This window comes from Cottoperca gobio, chromosome 6 (genome assembly GCF_900634415.1).
Source record: "Cottoperca gobio chromosome 6, fCotGob3.1, whole genome shotgun sequence".
Lineage (NCBI taxonomy): Eukaryota > Metazoa > Chordata > Actinopteri > Perciformes > Bovichtidae > Cottoperca > Cottoperca gobio.
In genome coordinates this window covers 13071275-13092509 of record NC_041360.1, presented here as the reverse complement: position 1 = coordinate 13092509, position 21235 = coordinate 13071275, and the positions used below count along the sequence as shown (strand labels likewise).

General features: G+C 40.3%; 4 protein-coding genes across 6 annotated transcripts; 3 read left to right on the top strand and 1 right to left on the bottom strand.

Moving 5' to 3' along the window:
- The first annotated feature begins 623 nt into the window (after nucleotides 1-623).
- Nucleotides 624-4214, top strand: fam185a (family with sequence similarity 185 member A). Its single transcript, XM_029434699.1, has 8 exons — nucleotides 624-1179; nucleotides 1281-1390; nucleotides 2097-2189; nucleotides 2350-2488; nucleotides 3156-3197; nucleotides 3304-3399; nucleotides 3506-3640; nucleotides 3762-4214. Exons 1-8 carry the CDS (start codon nucleotides 744-746, stop codon nucleotides 3872-3874), a joined length of 1164 nt encoding a protein of 387 aa, XP_029290559.1. The 5' UTR covers nucleotides 624-743; the 3' UTR covers nucleotides 3875-4214.
- Nucleotides 4215-4569: 355 nt separating this feature from the next.
- Nucleotides 4570-21125, bottom strand: fbxl13 (F-box and leucine-rich repeat protein 13). The gene is given in 18 exon segments (XM_029434689.1): nucleotides 4570-5980; nucleotides 6063-6226; nucleotides 6317-6451; nucleotides 6657-6737; nucleotides 6827-6950; nucleotides 7045-7164; nucleotides 7357-7519; nucleotides 7621-7741; nucleotides 7934-8032; nucleotides 8512-8641; nucleotides 9326-9426; nucleotides 9747-9799; nucleotides 14501-14636; nucleotides 14734-14829; nucleotides 15586-15684; nucleotides 15789-15898; nucleotides 16263-16414; nucleotides 21029-21125. Coding segments are annotated over 18 exon segments (1986 nt in total). The 5' UTR covers nucleotides 21055-21125; the 3' UTR covers nucleotides 4570-5904.
- Nucleotides 8292-12958, top strand: LOC115010202 (leucine-rich repeat-containing protein 17-like). 3 transcript variants are annotated; one of them, XM_029434692.1, is made up of 7 exons: nucleotides 8292-8571; nucleotides 10150-10312; nucleotides 10389-10865; nucleotides 11014-11231; nucleotides 11584-11739; nucleotides 12204-12345; nucleotides 12432-12958. In XM_029434692.1, exons 2-7 carry the CDS (start codon nucleotides 10188-10190, stop codon nucleotides 12712-12714), a joined length of 1401 nt encoding a protein of 466 aa, XP_029290552.1. In that variant the 5' UTR covers nucleotides 8292-8571; nucleotides 10150-10187; the 3' UTR covers nucleotides 12715-12958. The 3 variants fall into 3 exon arrangements, with proteins under 3 accessions (XP_029290552.1, XP_029290551.1, XP_029290550.1); XM_029434691.1 differs by having other exon boundaries at nucleotides 8292-8812; XM_029434690.1 differs by lacking the exon at nucleotides 8292-8571 and adding an exon at nucleotides 8868-9638 and having other exon boundaries at nucleotides 9726-10312.
- LOC115010203 (uncharacterized) lies at nucleotides 17057-20077 on the top strand. Its single transcript, XM_029434694.1, has 5 exons — nucleotides 17057-17231; nucleotides 17310-17368; nucleotides 17438-19291; nucleotides 19538-19573; nucleotides 19654-20077. Exons 1-3 carry the CDS (start codon nucleotides 17170-17172, stop codon nucleotides 18778-18780), a joined length of 1464 nt encoding a protein of 487 aa, XP_029290554.1. The 5' UTR covers nucleotides 17057-17169; the 3' UTR covers nucleotides 18781-19291; nucleotides 19538-19573; nucleotides 19654-20077.
- Nucleotides 21126-21235: the final 110 nt, after the last annotated feature.

The following is a 21235-nucleotide window of genomic DNA, read 5'->3' as shown; positions in this document are numbered from 1 at the left end:
CCAAGTAAGACCGAAAGTAAAATATTTTGCCTTCAACATAAAGAACAAAACTCTGAGGGAGAGTACAGGCTGCTCGTATTGGATCTTTAGCCCATTGTTTCCACCTAAAGGGATGCAAAGAGAGAGCTGTCCTCAATGACTTGATGTATTTAGGGACATGCACTACTAAAGCACAATGTCAGATGACATGACGCGGGCTCTGCATTGATTTCTCATCTAGATGTCTTGTCTCGGAGAGGAGCAATGTGTCAACATCTAGTTTTTAATCCTTTATTTCCACGCCATGGTTACATGTTGCACCATTCTAAATGAATTTATGTTTAATCAAATTACCACACAGAAAACCAGGGACCAGGTAGTAATCCAGCACAGAAAGATTGGGAGGTACGGGGGAAATGTCTTGCCTCATTTGGATTGTGTTTTCATTATTATATTGCGTGCAACCTTTTTTTTTTTTATTTATCTTGTAATATTTTTCTCAATATATTATAATTTCCCATAACATTTTTCATTAGAATATTTACTAATAATACCAAGGCTGAACAGAATAATTTTAGTCGCTTGTTCTAAAATGACGCTTTTAGTCTGAAATCTCGTACCGGAAGTATTAGGTTGAGGCAGTCCAACTGACCATGGTGTTGACTGAATGGCAGCTAGTGTCGCTCAGAAGTGTGTATTGTTAATTAGCTGTAACAGCAGCAGTGTGAGGTGTGGATGAGCTGGTTTACCAGAAGGTGATAGAGATGTTTTGGAGCTCAGCAGCTCGTCGGGGATGTGTCGGACTTCTCCGTTGCTGGTCCCTCACAGTCTGTCCCAGGACACTCCCGACCCCTCTCTGCCCTCTGCACACTTCACGGTTCTTCTCCATCTCGGTCCCCGCGAAGTCTCCAACACAAGAAGAGGTTAACCAGCCTCTGAAGCAGTGGGATCTGGCGGTGAGCCCCTTCAGCACGGTGCGGGCACAGCTGGGCTGCAGCATCTCGATCCGCCCGCTGGACCCGCACGATTTCCCCGAGGCTGACCGAGTCTTCATCACAGTTCATGGGACAGACAGCGAACAGGAGGTCGGTCTGGATCACTTACACGTCCGCTATGATGAACAGAACAAAGAGCTGCTCATCTCAGCTGAGAAGGTTAAAAGCAGCGTGTCGATTGATCTAACTGCACCTATCAAAAGTAGTGAGTGTCTCCTGTTGATGATGATGATGCAACAAAAATGTCAGTGTATTTTTTTCAGCAGTTGGCAAGATTTTGTCTGTTATCTTTTTTTTTTGTGTCAGATCTTTTCCTTACTACTCAAGGAAAAGGCAACGTGCAGGTGAAGAACATGGAGTGTGATGTCTGCAAGGTGCAGACAGAGAAGGGCAACTGTTTGCTGCACTCTGTCAAGGTAGGTGGTGGCATGACAACATAAACATGCTTATTGCAGAAAATACATATAAAACAAGTGGAGATGTACTGGTGTGTTTGCATATTCCTGTATCTTGGTGGCTGATTTCACCATTAAAAACACTCTTAACTATTGATTCAATATTGTTGTTACTGCAGATATTTTTGTGAAACTAGAATTGTTTGAGCTTTTCATGATAATTTCGTACAAAACCAAATATCATGGTCTTCAATTAAGATGTGTCTGAAAAGTTTATCCAGCTCAGAATTAAGCATATTGGAGTCAGTCTTGGCAAATATATGGTAGAAAAGTATTGCTTCTAAAACCATATCAGTGTTTGTTGTTTTATAACCATAAATTGTGTTTTTATACGGCACCAAAGCTGAGTTTTGCAAACTCGTACTTTGCAAAATATAACTGGTTCCAAGTTCAAATGAAAGAATCCAGTAGACCAGACATGTCAAATTCAAGGCCACTTCAGGCCCGCGATCATATGAATATTATCCAAAATGTCTATCCTGTTCAATAAATGTTGACCCTGTTGGGCCCTCGATTTAGTCGCAGTTTTAATTTTGGCTCTCTCTGTGACTGAGTGTGACACCCCTGCACTCGACCATTGTTGTAGAGTTGACAATGTGTTCAGACTCATCATGGAGGACATCAGTTGTTTCAGACTGACAATTCACTGTTGTTTGTTGTATCTCAGGGTCATCAGGTTGAGGTCCAGTCCCATGGAGGACATGTTACTGGTGCAGGCACTATCCATGGCAATGTGGACATCAGCACACGTGGAGACGGTGTAAGAACAATACACTCAGCAGTCATTAGAGGGCAGCAGCAGCCTGAAAACAGGCTTCATCTGAATGTGTTTACAGCATTGAGGTTTATCTCTGAAAAAAAGTTCAAATCATTCATCACCCAGCTACAGTCCTGTGCAGTGATGAGTTGTGTGTTTGCAGGGAGTGGATGTCAAGAAGCTTCAGGGCACCACAATGAATATTTCAACAGAGCATGGACCTCTGAAGGTCAAAGCCATCTATGCCGAGTCCAGTTGTGTCTCCTCCTGCTCTGGGAGAGTAGAACTGGGGCATGTACACGGTGAGCAAACATCTAATCCTTGTTCAATAACACTTCAACATATGTACAAGAAGAGCCACCAACCCTAAGAATAAGAGGCAATCCACTCTGCCATCTGAGCTAATGTGACCTGCTCTTAAAACTAATTGAAACTATTTGTTTTCTGTATCCAGTAAATCACTTTGCCAGTAAATCCTAATATTTTTTTTAAAACCGCAACTGCCCATGAGTCATTGCGTCACACAGCTGCATTATGTTAACTTGGTTTGAAACGCAGGGCTCTGATCCAAACAGAGTATATTTAAAGGCAACATGGTTGCAATTTATCATGAACTCTGTGCTTGTTGTTTGTTTTGAAGTAGTTATAAAACTGTTAGTTTTCTTGGAGGTAGAGATTATATCACAAAGACAAACAGCAGTTTGATGTGAAGTGCAGAGAAGAAAATGCATCATCAATGTAGGATTTTAATTTCATTTGAACTCTAGTCATAGAAAACATAGAAACAATTCTCTTGTTAACTTCAGTGATGCAGCTTTATGATGCGTATGGTCTGTGACGGAGGCTTTTCTTTGCCGTATTCTCCAGTCTTTACCTGTTATAAATGTTGTAATTGACCTACCAGTGGCTGAATCTCACAGCTAGGTATATGTTAGTTAAAACTGACCTTGTGCTTTAATTTATTAAAAGGTAACGCCACTGTGAAGAACGTGTCTGGAGATACAGTTATTGGTGAGCAAGCTGAGCTGACCCTCTGATTGCACAATGATCTAGTACGTATGGCATCTATCACTGGCTGTTAAAAGCAAAAAACTTGAGGCCTGCTTTCTTTTTGTAGATGGTTCGAATAGTGTCCTAAAGGTTTCCTCTCACGGCGGAGGCATTGATGTATATGTGGGAGACGGTGGAAGTGCCGAACTCCACAGTCAGGAAGGTAAACATACAGTAGAAGAAGAATATTCACCATATGAAACCGTTTTCCTTCCTGTTGAGTGATATTCTTTTTCTTTGTTTACCTCTCATTCTCCTGTCGTACGTAGGAGCGGTGTGTGTGCGTGTCCCCTCCTCGTTGAAAGCTGGGATGGAGCTCTGTGGAACATCGGTGGTCATCAGCCCGGAGGTTGTTCTGCATGGAGTAGAAAACAACACAACTGAGGGCCAAACCACAGTTATTGGTGAGCCAATATTTTTCATTGCATCACACTCCGTGGCACAGTTGGTAAACTAAACCTTCCTACAAGCAAATCAACACAGAACATTCTGTTTCCAATACATACGCTTGTGTTTCTCTCTCAGGCTTTGTAAATGGAGAGTCCCCTGTGGACCAGTGGGTTAAAGCTCGGGCAGACAGAAACTCGGTCAGACTGAAGACACAAAGCTGGTTCGAATCCCTGAAGCTGGGGAGGTGAGTTATGAGCTTTACACTTACAAAGCCAGATGATCATACTGTCGCTCCTCAAGACTGGAAGTATCTAAAGCTCTGTGCTCAGGATATACTGTACTTTCAATAAGGACATTACGTATCATTTATAGTATTTTTACAGAAATCACTGTACATGCACTGCTTCTTGAAAGCATAAAATGCAACTGCACACCAGTGGTGGTTTGTGCTGACCTGTCAATGGTGTTTGAGAAACTGTTGTTTTGCTCACTTGTTGTATGTTTACTTGTGGTGTGAAATATTGGCAGCAATTGAATGTCCTCTGTATAGTATGTAAATACTATTAAAATGATTCTCAAACTGTGACAAAAGCATGGCAAGTGTTTGTTTAATTATCTTTATCATAGACAGATATTGTAATTTGTTACTGACTATCTGAATTTGACTGGTATTGATCTGACTGTAATAATGAAAGCTAATAACTAAAGCATTTTAATTGAAGCACTAAGTGTTGATAATTAACAACACATTTACCTCAATCTTCTTTGCATTTTCCAAATGCTCTTCACATCATTGGTCCGAATGAGCAGCAAAACTGTACAAGATCTGAACTGATGTGCTTCATGTCTCTGGAGCATGAAGCAGAAAGTGTGCGTCTCCCTGGTTTTGCTTAAAGTATCAACAATTTAGGTCAAATAAATCTACACATAATAACTTCAAAACATAAAACCAAGTGAAATGCAATTACAAAGTGTTACATAAAAAAAAAAGACAAACCAAAATTGTAGTATAAAGAATACAGTTCTTTAATTTAAAGAGTATAAATAAACAAATATTTCTATAAAAAGGAAAAGAAACACTAAATGCACCACATAGACAAAGCAATGTTAATCACAAAATGTAGAATTGTAAAATAAATACAATCAATTTTAACAAGTTTTCAAATCCAAATGTTGAAATTGTGAGTGACTGAAAGTTCCAATATAAAGTGCTTTGTTATTTGATGTATATAAAAGTACATTTCTTAAATAAATAGACACTGTGATGTCTTAGTGCTAGAGATGTTGTTGCTGTAAATTGTATACATGTCATTTTTAAAATCAAAATTCTCCTCAATCTGGATTCCAAGATTTTAAGACAGACGGTTTCTCCATGTGTGTACCATCTAAGGAATATATCTCAAGGCCAAAACTGGAACATTTAGCTTTTAACAACATCCCTATAGTTGTTTCAGACCTTAAAACTTATGTGGAGCAATACACAAGTGTGTTGTCTTTGTATAAATAAAATATACTAAATTATAGAGGGGAAACAATATCATTACTATAAAACAAAAATGATTAGGGACCCAAATCTATACTGTTATATATAAAATACATAGAAGTTAAGAGAGGAAATCACAAATGTGAATACACTGGTTATCCAACAGAATTAACCCACTGGAGCCTCGCAGGGTCAAAGGCAATGTGTAACCAATTATTATTATGTATCAGTGAGTCGCTGAAACAGTGCTATGTCTCTTTCCAGACAGGAGAGTCTTAATCAGATTTTTAACTAATGATTTTGGATTTTTACCTCCATCAAGAGGTTCTGTTTGTAGTCTGGTTCGTTTGTCTGTTTGTCAACAGAAAAACTATTGGGCCGATTTTCATGAAACTTGGTGGAAGGGTGTCCAAGGTCCATGGTCCAAGTAAGAACCCATAACACATTTGAGTGGATCCGAATCATGGAGTAGATACACACTATATTTTTCACTTATTAAAACGGTGCCCTTCTAGTTAAACATGTGATTAATATTTGTGTGGATTATCTGAAGTGTATCTATCATGCAAATGGTTTGTTGAAGATGCTCTTTTGGTTTTGAAATAATGTCCCAAAATTATGGTTGCTGTGATTACTTACTGCTCTATTTTTCACAATATCATTACTTCTTTAGATCCATTTATATCTTCTCTGTACTTGCTGCTTTGTTATCACTGAGTGCTGTTCCAACACTTCCCAGGTGTCATCAGTCTTGATGAGTCTTGTGATTGGATGCACTATTTGGCCCACGTTGTATCAAAACCAGTATGGAGGGTCGTCATTGCTGTGCTCCCAGTGCTCCACACGTGGCTGAAGCTTTAAGGCGGCCGCCCTACGGGAACCAATGCTCTCTGGTCATTAATGCTGTCGTGCAGGACTCTAGCTTTGCAGTGCTCTTCTAAACTGTACCTTACTTGGAGATGCTGCTGCAGCAGGCCATCGTGATGGAACAGAGTGGAGGACAGATCCTTTCGATGTGTCGCAGACTGCGATCTGTGAGAAGAACACAGCCACTCACATCAAGTTCTCGCAGGTACTGAGATCCACTTGTCAGATACTGCACAGCCATATCTGTCATCTAAGGCAGGATAGAAGAAAATAGAAAACATTTGACATTAAATGGATATTTAAAGGCTTCAGAGAAGTGTGTGTATGAGCGTGTGTCTACCTTGGGACAACCTGACATCCGCAGAGTGACTAGACCTCTGCAGTAAAATGAAATCGCTCTGATGGCCGGGTCTGACAGAGCTACACAGTGAGACACGTCAACATGTTCCAAATCTCTCACGTTCTTGCACAGCTTCTGCCCTCGTGAGAAACAAAAGAAACGAGAGAAAGACGTGAGATGAAATGTGAAGAAAATGAATAAGGAGAATTCCTTTTCCAGGAAACTGTTTGGGTATTTCCTGTCAGTTGTTAATATTAGATGCTGGAAAAGGAAGTAAACTTGTAAAAATTGTAAACATCCCACATCTGGTAATGTGTTGAAATCTTTGCTAGATTTGTACCTCCATGCCAATATCTGTGACGTAGATACACTCTGCAACAACTAACTTCTTCAAGCGAATTCCTTCAAGAGCCGCCAGCCCCTAAAAATACAAATACGAAGTTATTGACTATTTACCAACAGGGCCAGTCTTTTTTTACTTTAGGAAATTGTGAGAGTAAGTAACAATACCCGATCCTGGATGTTGCAACCGCTGATATCAAGAGAGCAGACAGAGCTCCCACTCAGCCACTCCAGACTCATATCAGTCAGTCTCTCACAATAACTCAAGTTCAGATAGTTCAGTTTACAGAACCTGATAAAGTGTGCACACACAACACAAGAAATGCTGCAGCGTGAGAAACCACAAACCACAATGAGAAATGTGTGCGTGGAGCCATACTAAATACCTTTGTGCAATCCTCATGGCAGATAAGTCAGTGATGTGACTGCAGTAACTGACATTCAGCTCTCTCAGTTTGGCGGATGAGGAACCTTCACTCAGATACTGGATCCCAGTATCACTCACCCTGAAATACAAACAGCAAACCCATTACGTCATGCAATGTCGTAAGAAAGCACAGAATCTAAAACTACAGCAGCAATAAACACACACACACACACACACACACACACACACACACACACACACACACACACACACACACACACACACACACACACACACACACACACACACACACACACACACACACACACACTTGTTACAAAATGAGATGTCCAGGTAGTGCAGGTTCTTGAGGTTGGCCACAGATTTGAGGCTGACGTCAGTCATTCTGGAGCATTCTGCAGCGTGGAGTCTGCGGAGGCCTTGTGAGCTGCTGCACAGGGCCTTCCAGCTGATGTCTGTTAGTTGGTTGTTACCTGAAGTGCACAGGTGGCGTGGAACAGGCAGAATAACAGCAACAGAATGACTTTTCATGTGTACGTTCATTTTAATGACGCAGAATGCAAAATGACCTCACCCTCTGTCCTAAAAGTCTTCAGTTTGGCAACTTCAGCGATGGCTTTTAAGGCAACGTCGGAAAGATGAGGAGCATTCAGCAGAGAAATGGCAGATAGACAGCGACATCTGGAAATTAGAGCCTGTTCGAAAAAAGTAAGACTCAAATATTCTCTCTGCTGCCAAGGGTTAAGTGTCTGTATGCAAACAAATTATGCATTATCAAGCAAATTCTTTTGTAATTCATTCCTTATTTTCTATGTCTTAGAACATTTCAGAGATGAGATGTCGACCACGAATGAAACCTGTGATGTGTTTGAAATGATCAAACTTACCAAGACACAGCTATCTGACAGCGTGGGCATGTCATTGATTACAATCTCCTTGAGTGAAGGGCATCCGGCAGAAATGTATCTGAACCCATTTACAGTCATCTGGGAGGAGAGAGAGGAAAATATGTGTGCGCTGGAATCTGAATCATTCTCCTGGACGCAGTTATTCTTTCTGCTCACATTTTCAGGGCCCCATAAAGTAAAACATCTGGAACCAAACTAATGCACATTCCCAGAGGAAAAGTACGTTCTATGTTGCGGTGCATGCGTGTATATTATGAAGAGTGCACGTGGTGAGTGGGTGGGCCAGAGTTGATTAAACCCAACCCTCCTCGTGGCCACAGCTGCCTTCTATTCTCCCTCTCCTCCAGACCTTTGTTCATTCACTCTGAGCTTTGAGTGAAAACAGTCAACAGGGAACAGCCAGAAACAAGCGGAGACACGTGGAAACAGAGAGGAGTGACTGGATCTATCCAAGGTGGACTGAATGCTGAACTTTAAAAAGGCAAAAAGCTGTGTCCTGTCTACAGTTGAAGCTGAGTGGAGAGACCATATACAAAACTGAGAGGATACCAACTGACCTGAGTGCAGCCGGACAGGTTAAGGTGGATGAGATTGTGGCAGCCCTTCTCTGTGGTCAGGTACATAAACCCTTTATCTGTGAATCTGTAGCAGTGGGCCAGACTCAGGTATTGAAGGTTGAGACAGTTCCTGTTCAAGATCAATAGTGAGATTAGTTTATATGTGAAACTCAGCAGAAGGAAGCGTGAATCTAATCTTGGACGAGAGGCTCGTGCTAACTCGGTGGCTGGTGTAGACTTCTACGGCCGATATCTCCAACACTCACACCAACATATTCTAGATTGATATATAGCACTACAGGTAAGAGGAAATATATGTATTTTTGGTTTTGGGGTGAACTGACGCTTTTGTAGATGACAGTTGGTTGTTTTGTTGTTGTTTTTATAACAAAATTGTAAAATGAAATACTTACTCTAAATGAAAAATAGCAACATCACATTTTGAATGAAAAGAAGCTTTAAATTCTTGCGCGGTAAAATGTGAAACATTTCCTTAACATTTTGCATAATACTACTACTCATGAGGGAGAGAGCTAATTACAGAAAACTGTTGAACATGCAAATCTATCATCAATGTAATCTTCTAGACGGTATGTTATGAGTGCCACATCTGTTCCTCTTAATCATTAAAGTTGGCACCAAGCTGCTGTCAGACATTAAATACAAGCCTGCAGCACAAACACAAGTGGAGATAATTCTGGGAACGAAGGGTCAGGAAGGCAGAAAGGGTTTGTTTACTTTTGATTTGCAAGTGAGCTGGACCTCAGTTTAGATCACATATCTTTTTTTTTTTTTACCATAACTGGAGGTTTACCTGGACAGTTCCCGTAGAGTTTTGTTTGTTATAAGTGTGCAGGAAAGGTTCAAGTAGAGCAGGCAGGGACAGCCTTCGACAATTCTCTGAACCATCATATCCTGTTAAAGAGCAGAGAATTAAATGTTACTTCAATGTCTCTCAGCAAAGCACCCGTTACAAGAGTGCATAGCACAGTGTAATGCCAACAATGAATGAACAAATATTTAAACTACTTGGCTTTCATGAAATGTAAAAACATTACAATGAATAAAACAACTTTTTACTCTTTTTTAGATGTATTTATTAAAGGATAGAGCTTCAATATACATATGTATCACTAACAGTAAAGAAGTACATGTTATATGGTATACATGTTTTCAGGTATGTTTGGGTTTTATTATCTATGCGTTATCCTTAGTCTTAACAATGTTTTACTCACTGTAACATTAAAACACTCTGACAAATTGAGGTCCTGGAGATTTCTGCATTCACCTACGCAAAAGAACGAAGCAGAGAAATGGCTTGTCAAACAACCATGGTGTCCACTTTTAGAAATGCTCTGCCATGATTATTAAATGCAAGTTGTGATAAAATAAAGTCAATAACGACACTACATAAGGAACAACAGGAAGTGTCATAATATTCTGCCTTCTTTCAAAGCTGTATATGTATTCCTGGACGTCTCCTATCTCCTACATAATGTGCAACCTCTCGCTGCTTCCTCAGGGTAAACAGCAGCTGTGTCCCATCAACAATGACACTGTTCACCTTTGACCCTTTGCTTCTGTTTTTAAGCCTGTTTTTCAAAAAAACTTTCATTCCGAAATTCTGCTTTTCTCCAGCTCTTCTTACTGAAAAGACAATCGCTGCAGAGCACAGGATGCGTGTGACCTCCTCTCTTCTCCTGGCCTCCCTGCTCCTCCTCCTGCTCCCACCCTCCCACATGAAAAGACCCGGTAAGGGCAGAGGCCTCAAAGGAGCAAGACACAAACTCACACGGGACAGGTATGGATTTACTCTTGGGATGACTCTAATTAGTTCAATCCATAGACTGTGACAAGCCATGAATTCACTTTTTCAGGGTGAGAGGTTTTGGGCGTCACAGCAGATCGGGCCCCTCCAGGATTGCGGCACCCGACTGCTCAGAGTTGACAGAATCTGGAGACGTCTTTATAGACTGTCAGGACCGACGCCTCACCTCCATTCCCACCTCTCAGACGTGGTCCAAACAACCAAAGCACCTCCTTCTGGCCCGTAACAGGATCAAAGTCCTTCGTGATGGGGCCTTCTTTGGATTTGAGAGTTTAACCAGTCTGGACCTGCAGCAGAATCATATCTCCTTAGTGGGAGAAGGGGCCTTCCAGGGTCTGAAACGCCTTACAACCCTGCTGCTGCAGCACAACCGCCTGGGAACACTTAGCGAGGAGGCCCTCATCTCCATGCCAAACCTTCACTACCTACGTCTATATGACAATCCCTGGAACTGTCTCTGCCCGATGGACAGTCTCATACGCACCCTTCAGGTCCCAAGCAACCGTAATCTAGGAAATCATGCCAGGTGAGTTCCACAAAAACAGTTTGACATATTGTGATCTCTCACTGTGATTACACAGGTGTACAAGTCATTACGTACTCTTTAGAATAACAAAGAGCCTCCAAATATGATATTGGATTTGATCCTGACTTAACTTGGTTTCCTCTTCTAGGTGTGCAGAGCCCACCAGGCTAAAAGGCATGAAGTTGAAGCAGATTGACCCAGAGTCACTCTGTAAGGAGAAGACAGACCCAACCGGTGACCCACAGGGTGACCAAACAGATCCCACAGACCTTGTAGTGCCCATTCCAATTCGCACAAAACCAGACGCCACCACATCTTGCCATACTTACCTTTACCCCCAAATACGGATGGACTGCAGAAGGCGAGGCAAGTTTACAATCTGCTTTTTCCTCCATTGTACCGTAACCTGAGCCTCAGCACATGTTTCTTATGCAACAGAGGGGTAACGAAAAATACCTCTGACGCATCATTTAATAGAGCTCGTATGTTCATGATTAAATATTGCTGCATGACTGGAATGACATATCTACCATTTGTCAAATCATTTTCGGGGCCAGACACATCTGGTTTGGCAGGTGTTTTCTATTTAATCATTCTAATCAATTAATAAAATACTGAACATATAAATGAAGCACAGTTATATTTTTTGGAAGAGGTAAAATAATAAAATGTATTTGAGTAACCCTTTATTAAGTAACCCCTTCCCCTCTATGTTTAGGTCTAACTGAGGTGCCTACAGGTATTCCAGAGGATGTTGTTCATATCGATCTGTCCCATAATTCAATCCGTCATCTCAAAGCCAGAGATTTCCAAGGAGCGAGGAGCCTCAGAACCCTTAACATCAGTCATAACAACATGGAGCACATTGACACAGGTATGTGTGCTTTTATTACTGTAAACTGTACCAATTAAAGTAAATATTACAGTATGTGCTTCATATTTCCTGTAATATCCAGGATGAAAACCTACACAAACAAAGTTTTTCTTTGGCAGATGGATACCATATGGTAGGCCAAAGGTTAAGAACAAGTTATACAACTGCTGCTGACTTCTGTTTCCCATATTTCCTTTTTAGAAATAATGAAATTCTTCCATCTTTGTGTATACAGTTAACGTTGGCTTTATTTAGAGGGGAAACCTGAGAGGGTTACAAACATACTGTGATAACTCTGCTTAAGTGATTAGGACACAAACTAAACGCCAGCCACACATTCCTATCAGAGTTTGATTGCACCACTGGCTTTTACTTTTCTTGGTAAATAATAAACAGGTCTGTCTAAATATAGCTATACTGAGAGAAGCGAGAAGTAATGCATCATTTTCTTTTCTCTCTCCCAGCTTCCCTGTCTGGGCTGCTTCACCTTCGTGAGCTGGATCTGTCCGACAACAGCCTGCATTTTGTCCAGTACGGAGTTCTTGAAGACCTTTACTTCTTGTTACAGCTAAAACTGGGAGAAAACCCCTGGGTGTGTGACTACAGGTGGGTTCTTTGACTCAAATAGTTGCAAACATTCTCTTTAGACACATGTAAATAATTATTAATAAACTGATTGCATTTATTTTTAGCATTCACTACATGATGTACTGGCTGCGTCTGCACCCAGGGGTCAGGTACTCTGGCCTCCTGTGTCGCTCCCCTCCTCAACATACTGGGGAGAGTGTAGAGGAGTATGTGCGTTCCTACAACAGAGAGTGTCCAAAGGACAGACAGCCTAGCAGAACAGATCAAGACCAAACAGACCCTGAACTATGGAACACAGCAATGGAAGTGCAGGGAGAGCTGGAGGAGGAGCTGGAGCCAAGCCACTTGAGAGTACCGCAGAAATACCGGATCATCAGGCTGTCCTGACTCAAGTGAAAATGTGACCTTTAATGTGTGACCTGATTTGTTTCTCCTTCTTTAATATCTTTTCACTATCATAAAACTGTCTGTATCAGATAGAGAAATGACTGTATTTTTGTTTAAAATATAAGAGTTATCTTATTGACTGTGACTAATTATGACTATAAGCACATGATCTGTGTGGGTCAATGCAGCTATACAGTGCCCTCCAGAATTATTGGCACCTCTTTAGTAAAAATTAGCAAAACAGGCTGTAAAATGTATTGTATTGTTTATCGTCTTGGTCTTTCATTCAAAATATTCACAAAAAATCTTACCTTTTCACTGAAGTAAAATTATTGAAAAAAAAATAAAGAAAAAATAAATGTTGACTTTTAATAAATATTTTAATCCTAAACATCTGTGCCACAATTATTGGCACCCCTAGAAAATCCTATGATAAAAATCTAACTGAAGTATATTTCCAGTCATATCTTACATCTTTAGGTTCACCTGTTTGTTTAGGAACTCTTAAGTGGTCAATCATGACTTCCTGTTTCACTGGGGTATTAATATGAGGTGACACAGGCCAAAACTATCTTTGTCATTCTTCACTATGGGAAAGACCCGAGAACACGGTGATGATCTGCGACGAAAAGTTGCTGAGCTGCACAAATTAGGAAATGGATATAAGAAAATCTTGAAACAGTTGAAAATGCCCATTTCCACTATCAGGGCAATACTTAAGAAGTTTAAAGCAACAGGAGATGTTAAGAATCAGCCTGGAAGAGGACTTGAGTCTTGGGGTCAGAAAGTCTCCAAAACGACCATCAGACGCCGCCTACATCACCACAAGTTGTTTGGGAGGGTTGCCAGAAAAAATCCATTGCTGTCAATTAACAACAAACAAAAGCGCCTACAGTTTGCCAAACGTTCCTGGGGCTTTGATTGGGACAGGGTTATAAGGTCAGATGAGACCAAAATAGAGCTTTTTGGCAACAAACGTCAAAGGTGGGTTTGGCGTAGACAGAAAGATAGTCATACAGAAAAGCACCTCATACCCACTGTGAAGCATGTTGTGGAGCTGTTTTTCTTCCAAAGGCCCTGGACATCTTGTTAGGATACATGGTATCATGGATTCTATCAAATACCAGCAGATATGAAATGAAAACCTAACAGCCTCGGCCCGGAAGCTTAAAATGGGCTGTGGTTGGACCTTCCAGCAGGACAATGATCCAAAGCACACCTCCCAATCTACACAACAATGGTTTACTGACCACAGAATAAAGGTTTTGCCACGGCCATCACAGTCCCCAGACCTAAATCTTATAGACAATGTGTGGGATGAGCTGAAGAGGAGAGTCCACAAGCGTCAACCTCTGAATCTGAAGGATCTGAAGAGATTGTGTGGAAGAACTGTCTCAGATCCCAGTGCCATGTGTTCATCAACCTCATCAGGCATCACAGGAGAAGACTCAGAGCTGTAATCCTGGCAAAAGGAGGCTGCACAAAATATTAAATGAAGGGGTGCCAATAATTGTGGCACACATGTTTTGGAGAAAAATATTTATTTAAAGTCAACATTTTTTTTTCTTTCAATAATTTTACTTCAGTGAAAAGGTCAGATTTGTGTGAATATTTTGAGTGAAAGGCCAAGATGATAAACAATAAAATACATTTTACAGCCTGTTTTGCAAATTTTTACTAAAGGGGTGCCAATAATTCTGGAGGGCACTATAAGTGAAACACGGGTATTGCAGATGAAACAATTGTAACAAAAAAGATATCTGGCAAAAGAATGTGCAATACTCACCGATACATTTCAAGCTGGGCCAATTCAGAGACGTGCAGCCACGCAGGTTGAGATGGATCACAAATGGGCGATAGTTCTGCAGAATCTGCTTCATTGTGTTGTCTGTTATCCAGTCTTTCTCCACAGAGAAGTTGATCTAGCAGGGATGCACATTAGGGAACATTAATACTCCTGTTTCAAGAATAACTTCAAACACCACTGTGGATTAAATACAAGAAGCATCCAGCACAGACCTGACTCCACAGTGTGCCTGACTGGGTGATAGCTTTCCATGTGCAACACACCTCAGCACAATTGAGCCAGTCTCGCAGCTTTAAATATCGAAAGATCTGCAGAAAAAACAAACATATGGCATATTTTGATCATTTGAAAGGTAGGAAAATATGAATCTCCTTTCTATTTATTTCACCAATATCAGAGTGACCAGCTGTCACTTTGGAAATGTTTGTGCAACAGTTAAGCACCCAAATCAGAACAGGCAGGATTCACCTCTGCCACTTTGAGAGCCAGTGTGATGTAAGTGTACAAGCAGCCTCTTTCTTTATCCTAACATAGTCATGCAAAAGCACTATTTATTTATTAAGAAGTGTTGGACAGAAACACCAGAGCAAATAAAGCCAAAACTGTACTCCCTTTGCCAACGAATGTGAATCCAAAACAAACAGGGGCTATGACTGGTAAGTGCAAGAAGAGTCATAAATATGTTTACTGGAGTTTTTAACATATTTAAAAACTATAGAGCCAATGGTATGAAAGTACTTCTACAATTATATAATGCATACTAAAATATTATTGATATGCAAAGACCATGACAGCAACAAATGAGAAAGAGTTATCCCAGAGGCAACTCTTTCTGTGGTAATAGGTATACTAGACCCTAACTAGCTTCAGCTCACATTAATCAACCTGGCCTCAAAGAGACTGGAGGCATGTTTACAGTGGAGTCCACTTAGTCTTATGTAACTAATATGACCTCATCACTGACTGCTTAGAGACATGTAGCTGTTGCAGCTTAGAATCCAGGGCTATCATCTCTCTGTGCGGCTGAGTGACACATGAGTGCTGCGTAGTTTAAGAGGAACTACCTTCAGTGAGAGGCTGCTAGGTAGCATGGAGAGTACGTCACATCCTTCCCCAATTTGGAGGACTTTGTTGCTGATGTCTTTAAACCCCATTTCCAGCCTCTGAAAGATCCGCACAAACACAACCAAGAAAGAACCAAGAAATGTCGAAAATTGGCAGAATTCATTATATTTTTTTATAACTAAAATTACAAATAAATGTTTACCTCAAAGAAATCTTTTGTCCTCTTTGAGTCCTTTGCAACAATACGCCATGCGGCTATGATGCGCCTAAGGCGGCCAGTGTTTACAAGTCTCTCAAGTTTCTCCATGGCAACTGAATTGAAAAGAAATTTCCAATTTCCATCACTTTTAAACAGCCCAATTCTGCATTTTCTTTTGTGGGCAACATTATGATAATTGATCACAAAGTTGAATTTGACTAATTCTCAAGACAATTTTAGCTCATAAAAGTAGAGCAAAGCCTCAGAGTGAAAAGTGGAGTGGACAAAATTAGTCACAAGAGTGGGTGAACACAGTGGGGAAGAAATGTGTCAGGAAAGACTTTTAGTTTGAACACATTTCTTAACAACACTGCGTGTATTCTCTGGCTATATATACACAAGAGAGTCAGCTTGCATAAACAGTCAAAACACCTTAGGATTACTTTTTCATTCAGATATATGTAAGTAAGCACCTACCGGCCTGTATCTTGTGTAATTTCCCACAGTTTGATCATTTGGTGAGTACAACCCACTGGCATTTCTTCTCATAATGCTTCTTTGCCATGTCCATCTTCAGAGGCAGCTCCGTGGTACCTCTCTTACTCTGCGTAGCGAACCTCTTCCACTTCCTGTCCCCAACGGCAAACACAGCTCATCATTAATTCAGTGGAAAGGTACGCAGGCAGACTGTCAGAAACCTGCATTTACGCAACAGGACAGCAGTCCATTGAAATAATATCATTTTATGAATTTTTTCTAATGATGATCTCAACTAAAGCTGGTTTGGACATTCAGACAGGACAGAGTGATTGACTGCACAAAAGGTCAATGATGTGGAAGTCTGCACTGACAATAGACAGGTGAAAGGCAATCTGTGAAATACAATATCCTCATGAACTCAGTAACGTGTTAACAATGATCCAGAAAAAACATTCCCTTTCATTCACATGGGTCAAATTTCTACTTAGAGTGATATCTGAGTCAGGTTTGAACTTTTTGTGTGAAATGTTATTTGATGTGTCTTCCTATCAGTCATATATAAATGTAAACATATATATTCAAGACACGAGGACTCACTAAAGGATAGAGGAAGGAAGGCAACTGAAGTTTTAAAGCTATCATCTTCCAGATGACTTTCTGGATTGATATTAGTGATATTTGAGTCGATGCAGTTCTTTGAATAAATGCTCCACCTGTGCTTGTCTAATTAGGTTGATTTTCACACAGCTGTCTACAATCACCTAATTGCATCAGTGTCAGTAGAATCTGAAAGGTTTTAGTACCCTTCCCTGCACATTGCCTATTGTTCTTTGCTCTTAAACCTACAGGAGAAAGAGAGGACAGAGCATGATTGATTGTTATCAGAGCTGGTAGTTTTAATCAAATGTCTGCTTTTGTTACTGCTGCACGTGTGGTTGAATTTACTGCCATGGCTGTTCAATTTGAGTGAGTAAAACACAAGAGTATTTTTGTCTAAATTTGCCCTGTGTTACTTTTTTCCTTTCTAACTTTATTATTTTTCAGGATTTCTTGGCTTTGCACTCTGTTGTTCTGGGGCTGCATTTGCTTTCCTCATCAAAAAGGTAAAACTTTTCTATTATTTCTCCACAATGTTCAACCATATGAACTAATGTCTGTTTATTCCCTGATAGGTTACATTGCACATGGCTACTCTCTTAATGGTAACGAAGTCAGTTACCATGATGGCGTGTTTGACACACAAATGTCAAACCAGTTTGACTCAAACACAAACCAAGACTCCATTCGTCCAAGCGATGAGATGCAAGCTATGAGACACCAAAGCTTTCTTTCCCTTCAGAGAGAACCAGTGAACCAGGAATGCAACGAGGAGTTTAGCTCTGTTACTAGCCTCAGTGAAGATATGGCACAAAACAAACCAGACTCTGAGCATTATGTCCCCTCCGCTCCCCCTGTGCAGAAATATGTGCATGACGGTTCTGGTTCTCTACACCCTTTTGGCATTTTACTGAAGAAGCACACACAAGCGCAAACCAGTGGGGGAACCAGTTTCCAAACTATCCAAGATGTCAAACGGTTTATAGAAACAATGAAGAGATCCTTCTTAATGCCAGGAGGTGACAAGGGTAGACATTTTCAAACTGCAAAGGAAACCATGGCAAATGAGATGGCTTCTAATGCTCAAAATATAAAGGGGGTCAACCCTCCAAACAGCCCATCTCAATATTTTAGCAACCATTTAAGCAAGCCATCCAATATAATGCCTCTAACCTCTGAGAATATCCAACAACCAAAATATACAAGATATCGAAAACCATCTGGTGGCTTTGGAAATCTTCACCACATTCAAAGTGAGGAGCTAAACAGAGGGACACCAGCTAATGTCCTGTCCTATACCAATAATTTCTATGTTGATTCCCCAAGAGGTCAACACTCAATCGAGTATTTACCAAAAGAAAGACCAGCCAAATCATTTCAGGCATATCAACCCACTTTTAATAAGGAATCAAAGGATATAAACTACACTCCCACCGCCCACCTGTCTGTATCTTCTGGTTATGTTTCTGCAAGCCCTGTCTACCCTTCACCACAGAGTAGTAGTGGCCATGTAAGTGTTCAAACAAGCAGCCCACATGATGCTCAGAAAGAAGCTTTTACCAGAAAGCAGCCAGTCAGCCTCCACCGACTGTTTACGGTGAAACCTTCCAGCTCTCTTTATGGCTCAAGTAGACATGATGACTATCTCCAAGGCAAGATAGTCCATTTTAGTCATCCTTCCACCCTAAGTACCCAGGCAAAAGATGAGAAGCCTGACCTCTTCAAGCAACATCTAGTCTCTGCCACTCGGGGACTAAAACAAAAGGCTGGCCATAACTTAAATCTCATTTCAAGTGGCTTCGACTCAACCCATAGTGGGATCTCCTCTTGGGTCGGAGATAGTGACGCAAATTTCAACTCTCACACTAACTTTGCTCCAACCTCAGCATCAGAGGGAAGCCTTTCCAAGTTTAGTTGATAATGAAGTCATGTCCAGGAACTTGGGAATCAAGAATATATTATCTAAAGACTGTGATGACAGAGATCCCCTGGGCTCATTTTCTACTCCACCACGACGAGGCTTTCCTATAAATAGTAACGATATGAGTGCAAACGGAGGTGGCCTTCCACAGACTTTCAGACAACCGAACAATGTATGGAAGCGTCCAGCCAATGTGAAAAAAGAGCCTGGCATCATTAACTACTGGCCTCTTGCACCGCTCTCTGCATCCAAAGTTTCTGATCTTACTTTAAGTGATGTCTTTTATAGGAATAGTTTCCCCACAAAAGGGATTTTTCCAAACATGGGCCCCAAGGTGTCGCCACCATTTGTTGATGCGCACAATGTGAAGTCCAGAAATGATTACGCAAGGAGAAAACTATCAAAGACCCATTATTCACCATATTAGCTGGATGAATACAAGAACAACGTAAAAGGATTAAAAGAACGGTGAAGGAGGATCAAAACGTTTCAAGTGAGAGAGAAAATGGTATGGAAAAACGTTCAGGTATTTGCTGATGTAACTTTTGTGCTTATGAGTATTAGAATAAGTGAAAACATTTACTCGTCTCAAATCGTCCTTAATTTGTCCTTTTAATGTCATTGAGATCCTGAATAAAATGATTGATTCAGATGGCAGTGGCCAGATGTTTCAGTAAGAAACTTTGGAAAGTAATTTGATCTAGGAGGTAAATAAGGCTACTATGTGTTTTCTTCTTTGTTATCTTAAATACAGGTAAAATGGCTGACCGCAAGTCTGTAGTACATATAGGTGAGTATAACACAGAGTATTAATATTGTGAACACTTAATGACAACACAACTGGAAACTGAAAATGTTTTTTTTCATTAGGACCTGTTGCCATCGTCAAATAGGAGACAAATCAAGTTACTGGAGTTCTACACACAACTGCTCTGATTAGTAAAGGCATGAAATGTAAAGGTTTTCTTACCTCTATTTGCTTGTGTCGCACTGTTAATAATGTTAATAATAAGTTGGTCAATAATTTCTGTTTTTAAGTTGATAGCCTTTTTTTTTTTTTTTGTCACAAGTATTGTCTGTGCCAATATTTGAGCAGTGGAAAAACTCACTCATGCATTGCAATTTGATATTTCTCAGAACTCTTTTGTAGGGTGGCGATTAAGAAAAATGGTCTTTTAACATCGATCTTGTTTTCGCTGAAACTTCACTTGGTGCTTATAGACTGGTGAAGAAGCTTGTGTCTAATGGCACTTTTCTTCCTTCTCCCTCAATAAATCCTTTTTGAGAAATTTAATAATGTGTTCAAGACTATAATACTGTAGCAAGTAATACCTGAAGCAAGTGCTTGTTAAATTGTTCCTGTAACAGTAGTAGGCCTTTGCAAAGGGACATCTAGAGATAAATACAAAACAGCAATTATTATATTGAGGTGGTGATCCAAGTTAACACCTTTAAATGTGGATGACCTGTAATGACCACCACATAATTAAGTTTGAGAAATCATGTTCTAAAGCCAAATCTAAGTTGACAGACATTCTCCATCAATAATGTCCAAGAAAATGCCTGTAATTGGTATTAAGTACTGAGGATGCTGGTGCTTAGTTTTCCCAGGGGTGTTGCTTTTGAAAGTATAAATATAATGATTGTCTAGAAAATCATGTCCATCCACTATTATTGCTAATGTACTTAAAGGTTCACTTAAATATCTCTTAATGTGAGCAAATAGATAAGGTGGGTAAGATAACCAGAGGAGAACAATGTGAAATAAATCATTTCAGTTTGCTTTTATACAAGCTTTCCCTCAGTGACATGTTGGGTCAGAGACTGAATGATTTTCTTCGACATGGACCTCTGATCTTCATTTGTCACAATGAGTTTCACTCCAAGAAGTAAAATAACTTGAGCAAGTGAGCCATCAAGTGTCCGTCTCAAGGAACATCAGAAGAACGGAGATTTACCCACCAGTCAACATCCTGAAGACTAATGTTCCTGCATAGTGTTTTTCAGAAACTGTACCGGGTCATTGGGACAAGACGGGCATGAAGCTGTCAATAAGGCCTATTGTTAAAGGTGGTGAATAAAAGTTAGGAATGACTTTTCACATTTAGGAACAATAAACATTCACGTGGTGATTGTCTGAGCTCATGCTCTCTGTAACGTTAACGTTACATACAGCTATCTTAAATGACATACTAGCGGTTTTTTTTTTTATAACTGATTTAATGATGTATAAAGGATAACCTACCTTATATAGTGGGCAGTGTTTTGCATTTGCTAAAGCCATATTTTGTCTTTGACACATTTACAAAGTCTAATAGAATAATTAGTGAGGAATAATCGAGTATTACTGTTAGCTAACGTTAGTTCAATTTAGCGTTTGTCGGATCCTGGGACTCCCATCTCCACTTTTCAACGTTGCCAGGTAACGAAGCTAGTATAACTTAAGTCACGT

Bases quoted from the DNA above. Each gene is read 5' to 3' on its own strand.
- fam185a (XM_029434699.1), top strand. From the start codon at position 744: ATGTTTTGGAGCTCAGCAGCTCGTCGGGGATGTGTCGGACTTCTCCGT. The intron at 2,489-3,155 runs GTGAGCAAACAT...ATTTATTAAAAG, and splicing joins AGAACTGGGGCATGTACACG to GTAACGCCACTGTGAAGAAC. The intron at 3,400-3,505 runs GTAAACATACAG...TGTCGTACGTAG, and splicing joins CGAACTCCACAGTCAGGAAG to GAGCGGTGTGTGTGCGTGTC.
- LOC115010202 (XM_029434690.1), top strand. From the start codon at position 10,062: ATGACACTGTTCACCTTTGACCCTTTGCTTCTGTTTTTAAGCCTGTTT. The intron at 10,866-11,013 runs GTGAGTTCCACA...TTCCTCTTCTAG, and splicing joins AATCTAGGAAATCATGCCAG to GTGTGCAGAGCCCACCAGGC. The intron at 11,740-12,203 runs GTATGTGTGCTT...TCTCTCTCCCAG, and splicing joins CATGGAGCACATTGACACAG to CTTCCCTGTCTGGGCTGCTT.
- LOC115010203 (XM_029434694.1), top strand. From the start codon at position 17,170: ATGTCTGCTTTTGTTACTGCTGCACGTGTGGTTGAATTTACTGCCATG. The intron at 17,232-17,309 runs GTGAGTAAAACA...ATTATTTTTCAG, and splicing joins GCCATGGCTGTTCAATTTGA to GATTTCTTGGCTTTGCACTC. The intron at 17,369-17,437 runs GTAAAACTTTTC...ATTCCCTGATAG, and splicing joins TTGCTTTCCTCATCAAAAAG to GTTACATTGCACATGGCTAC.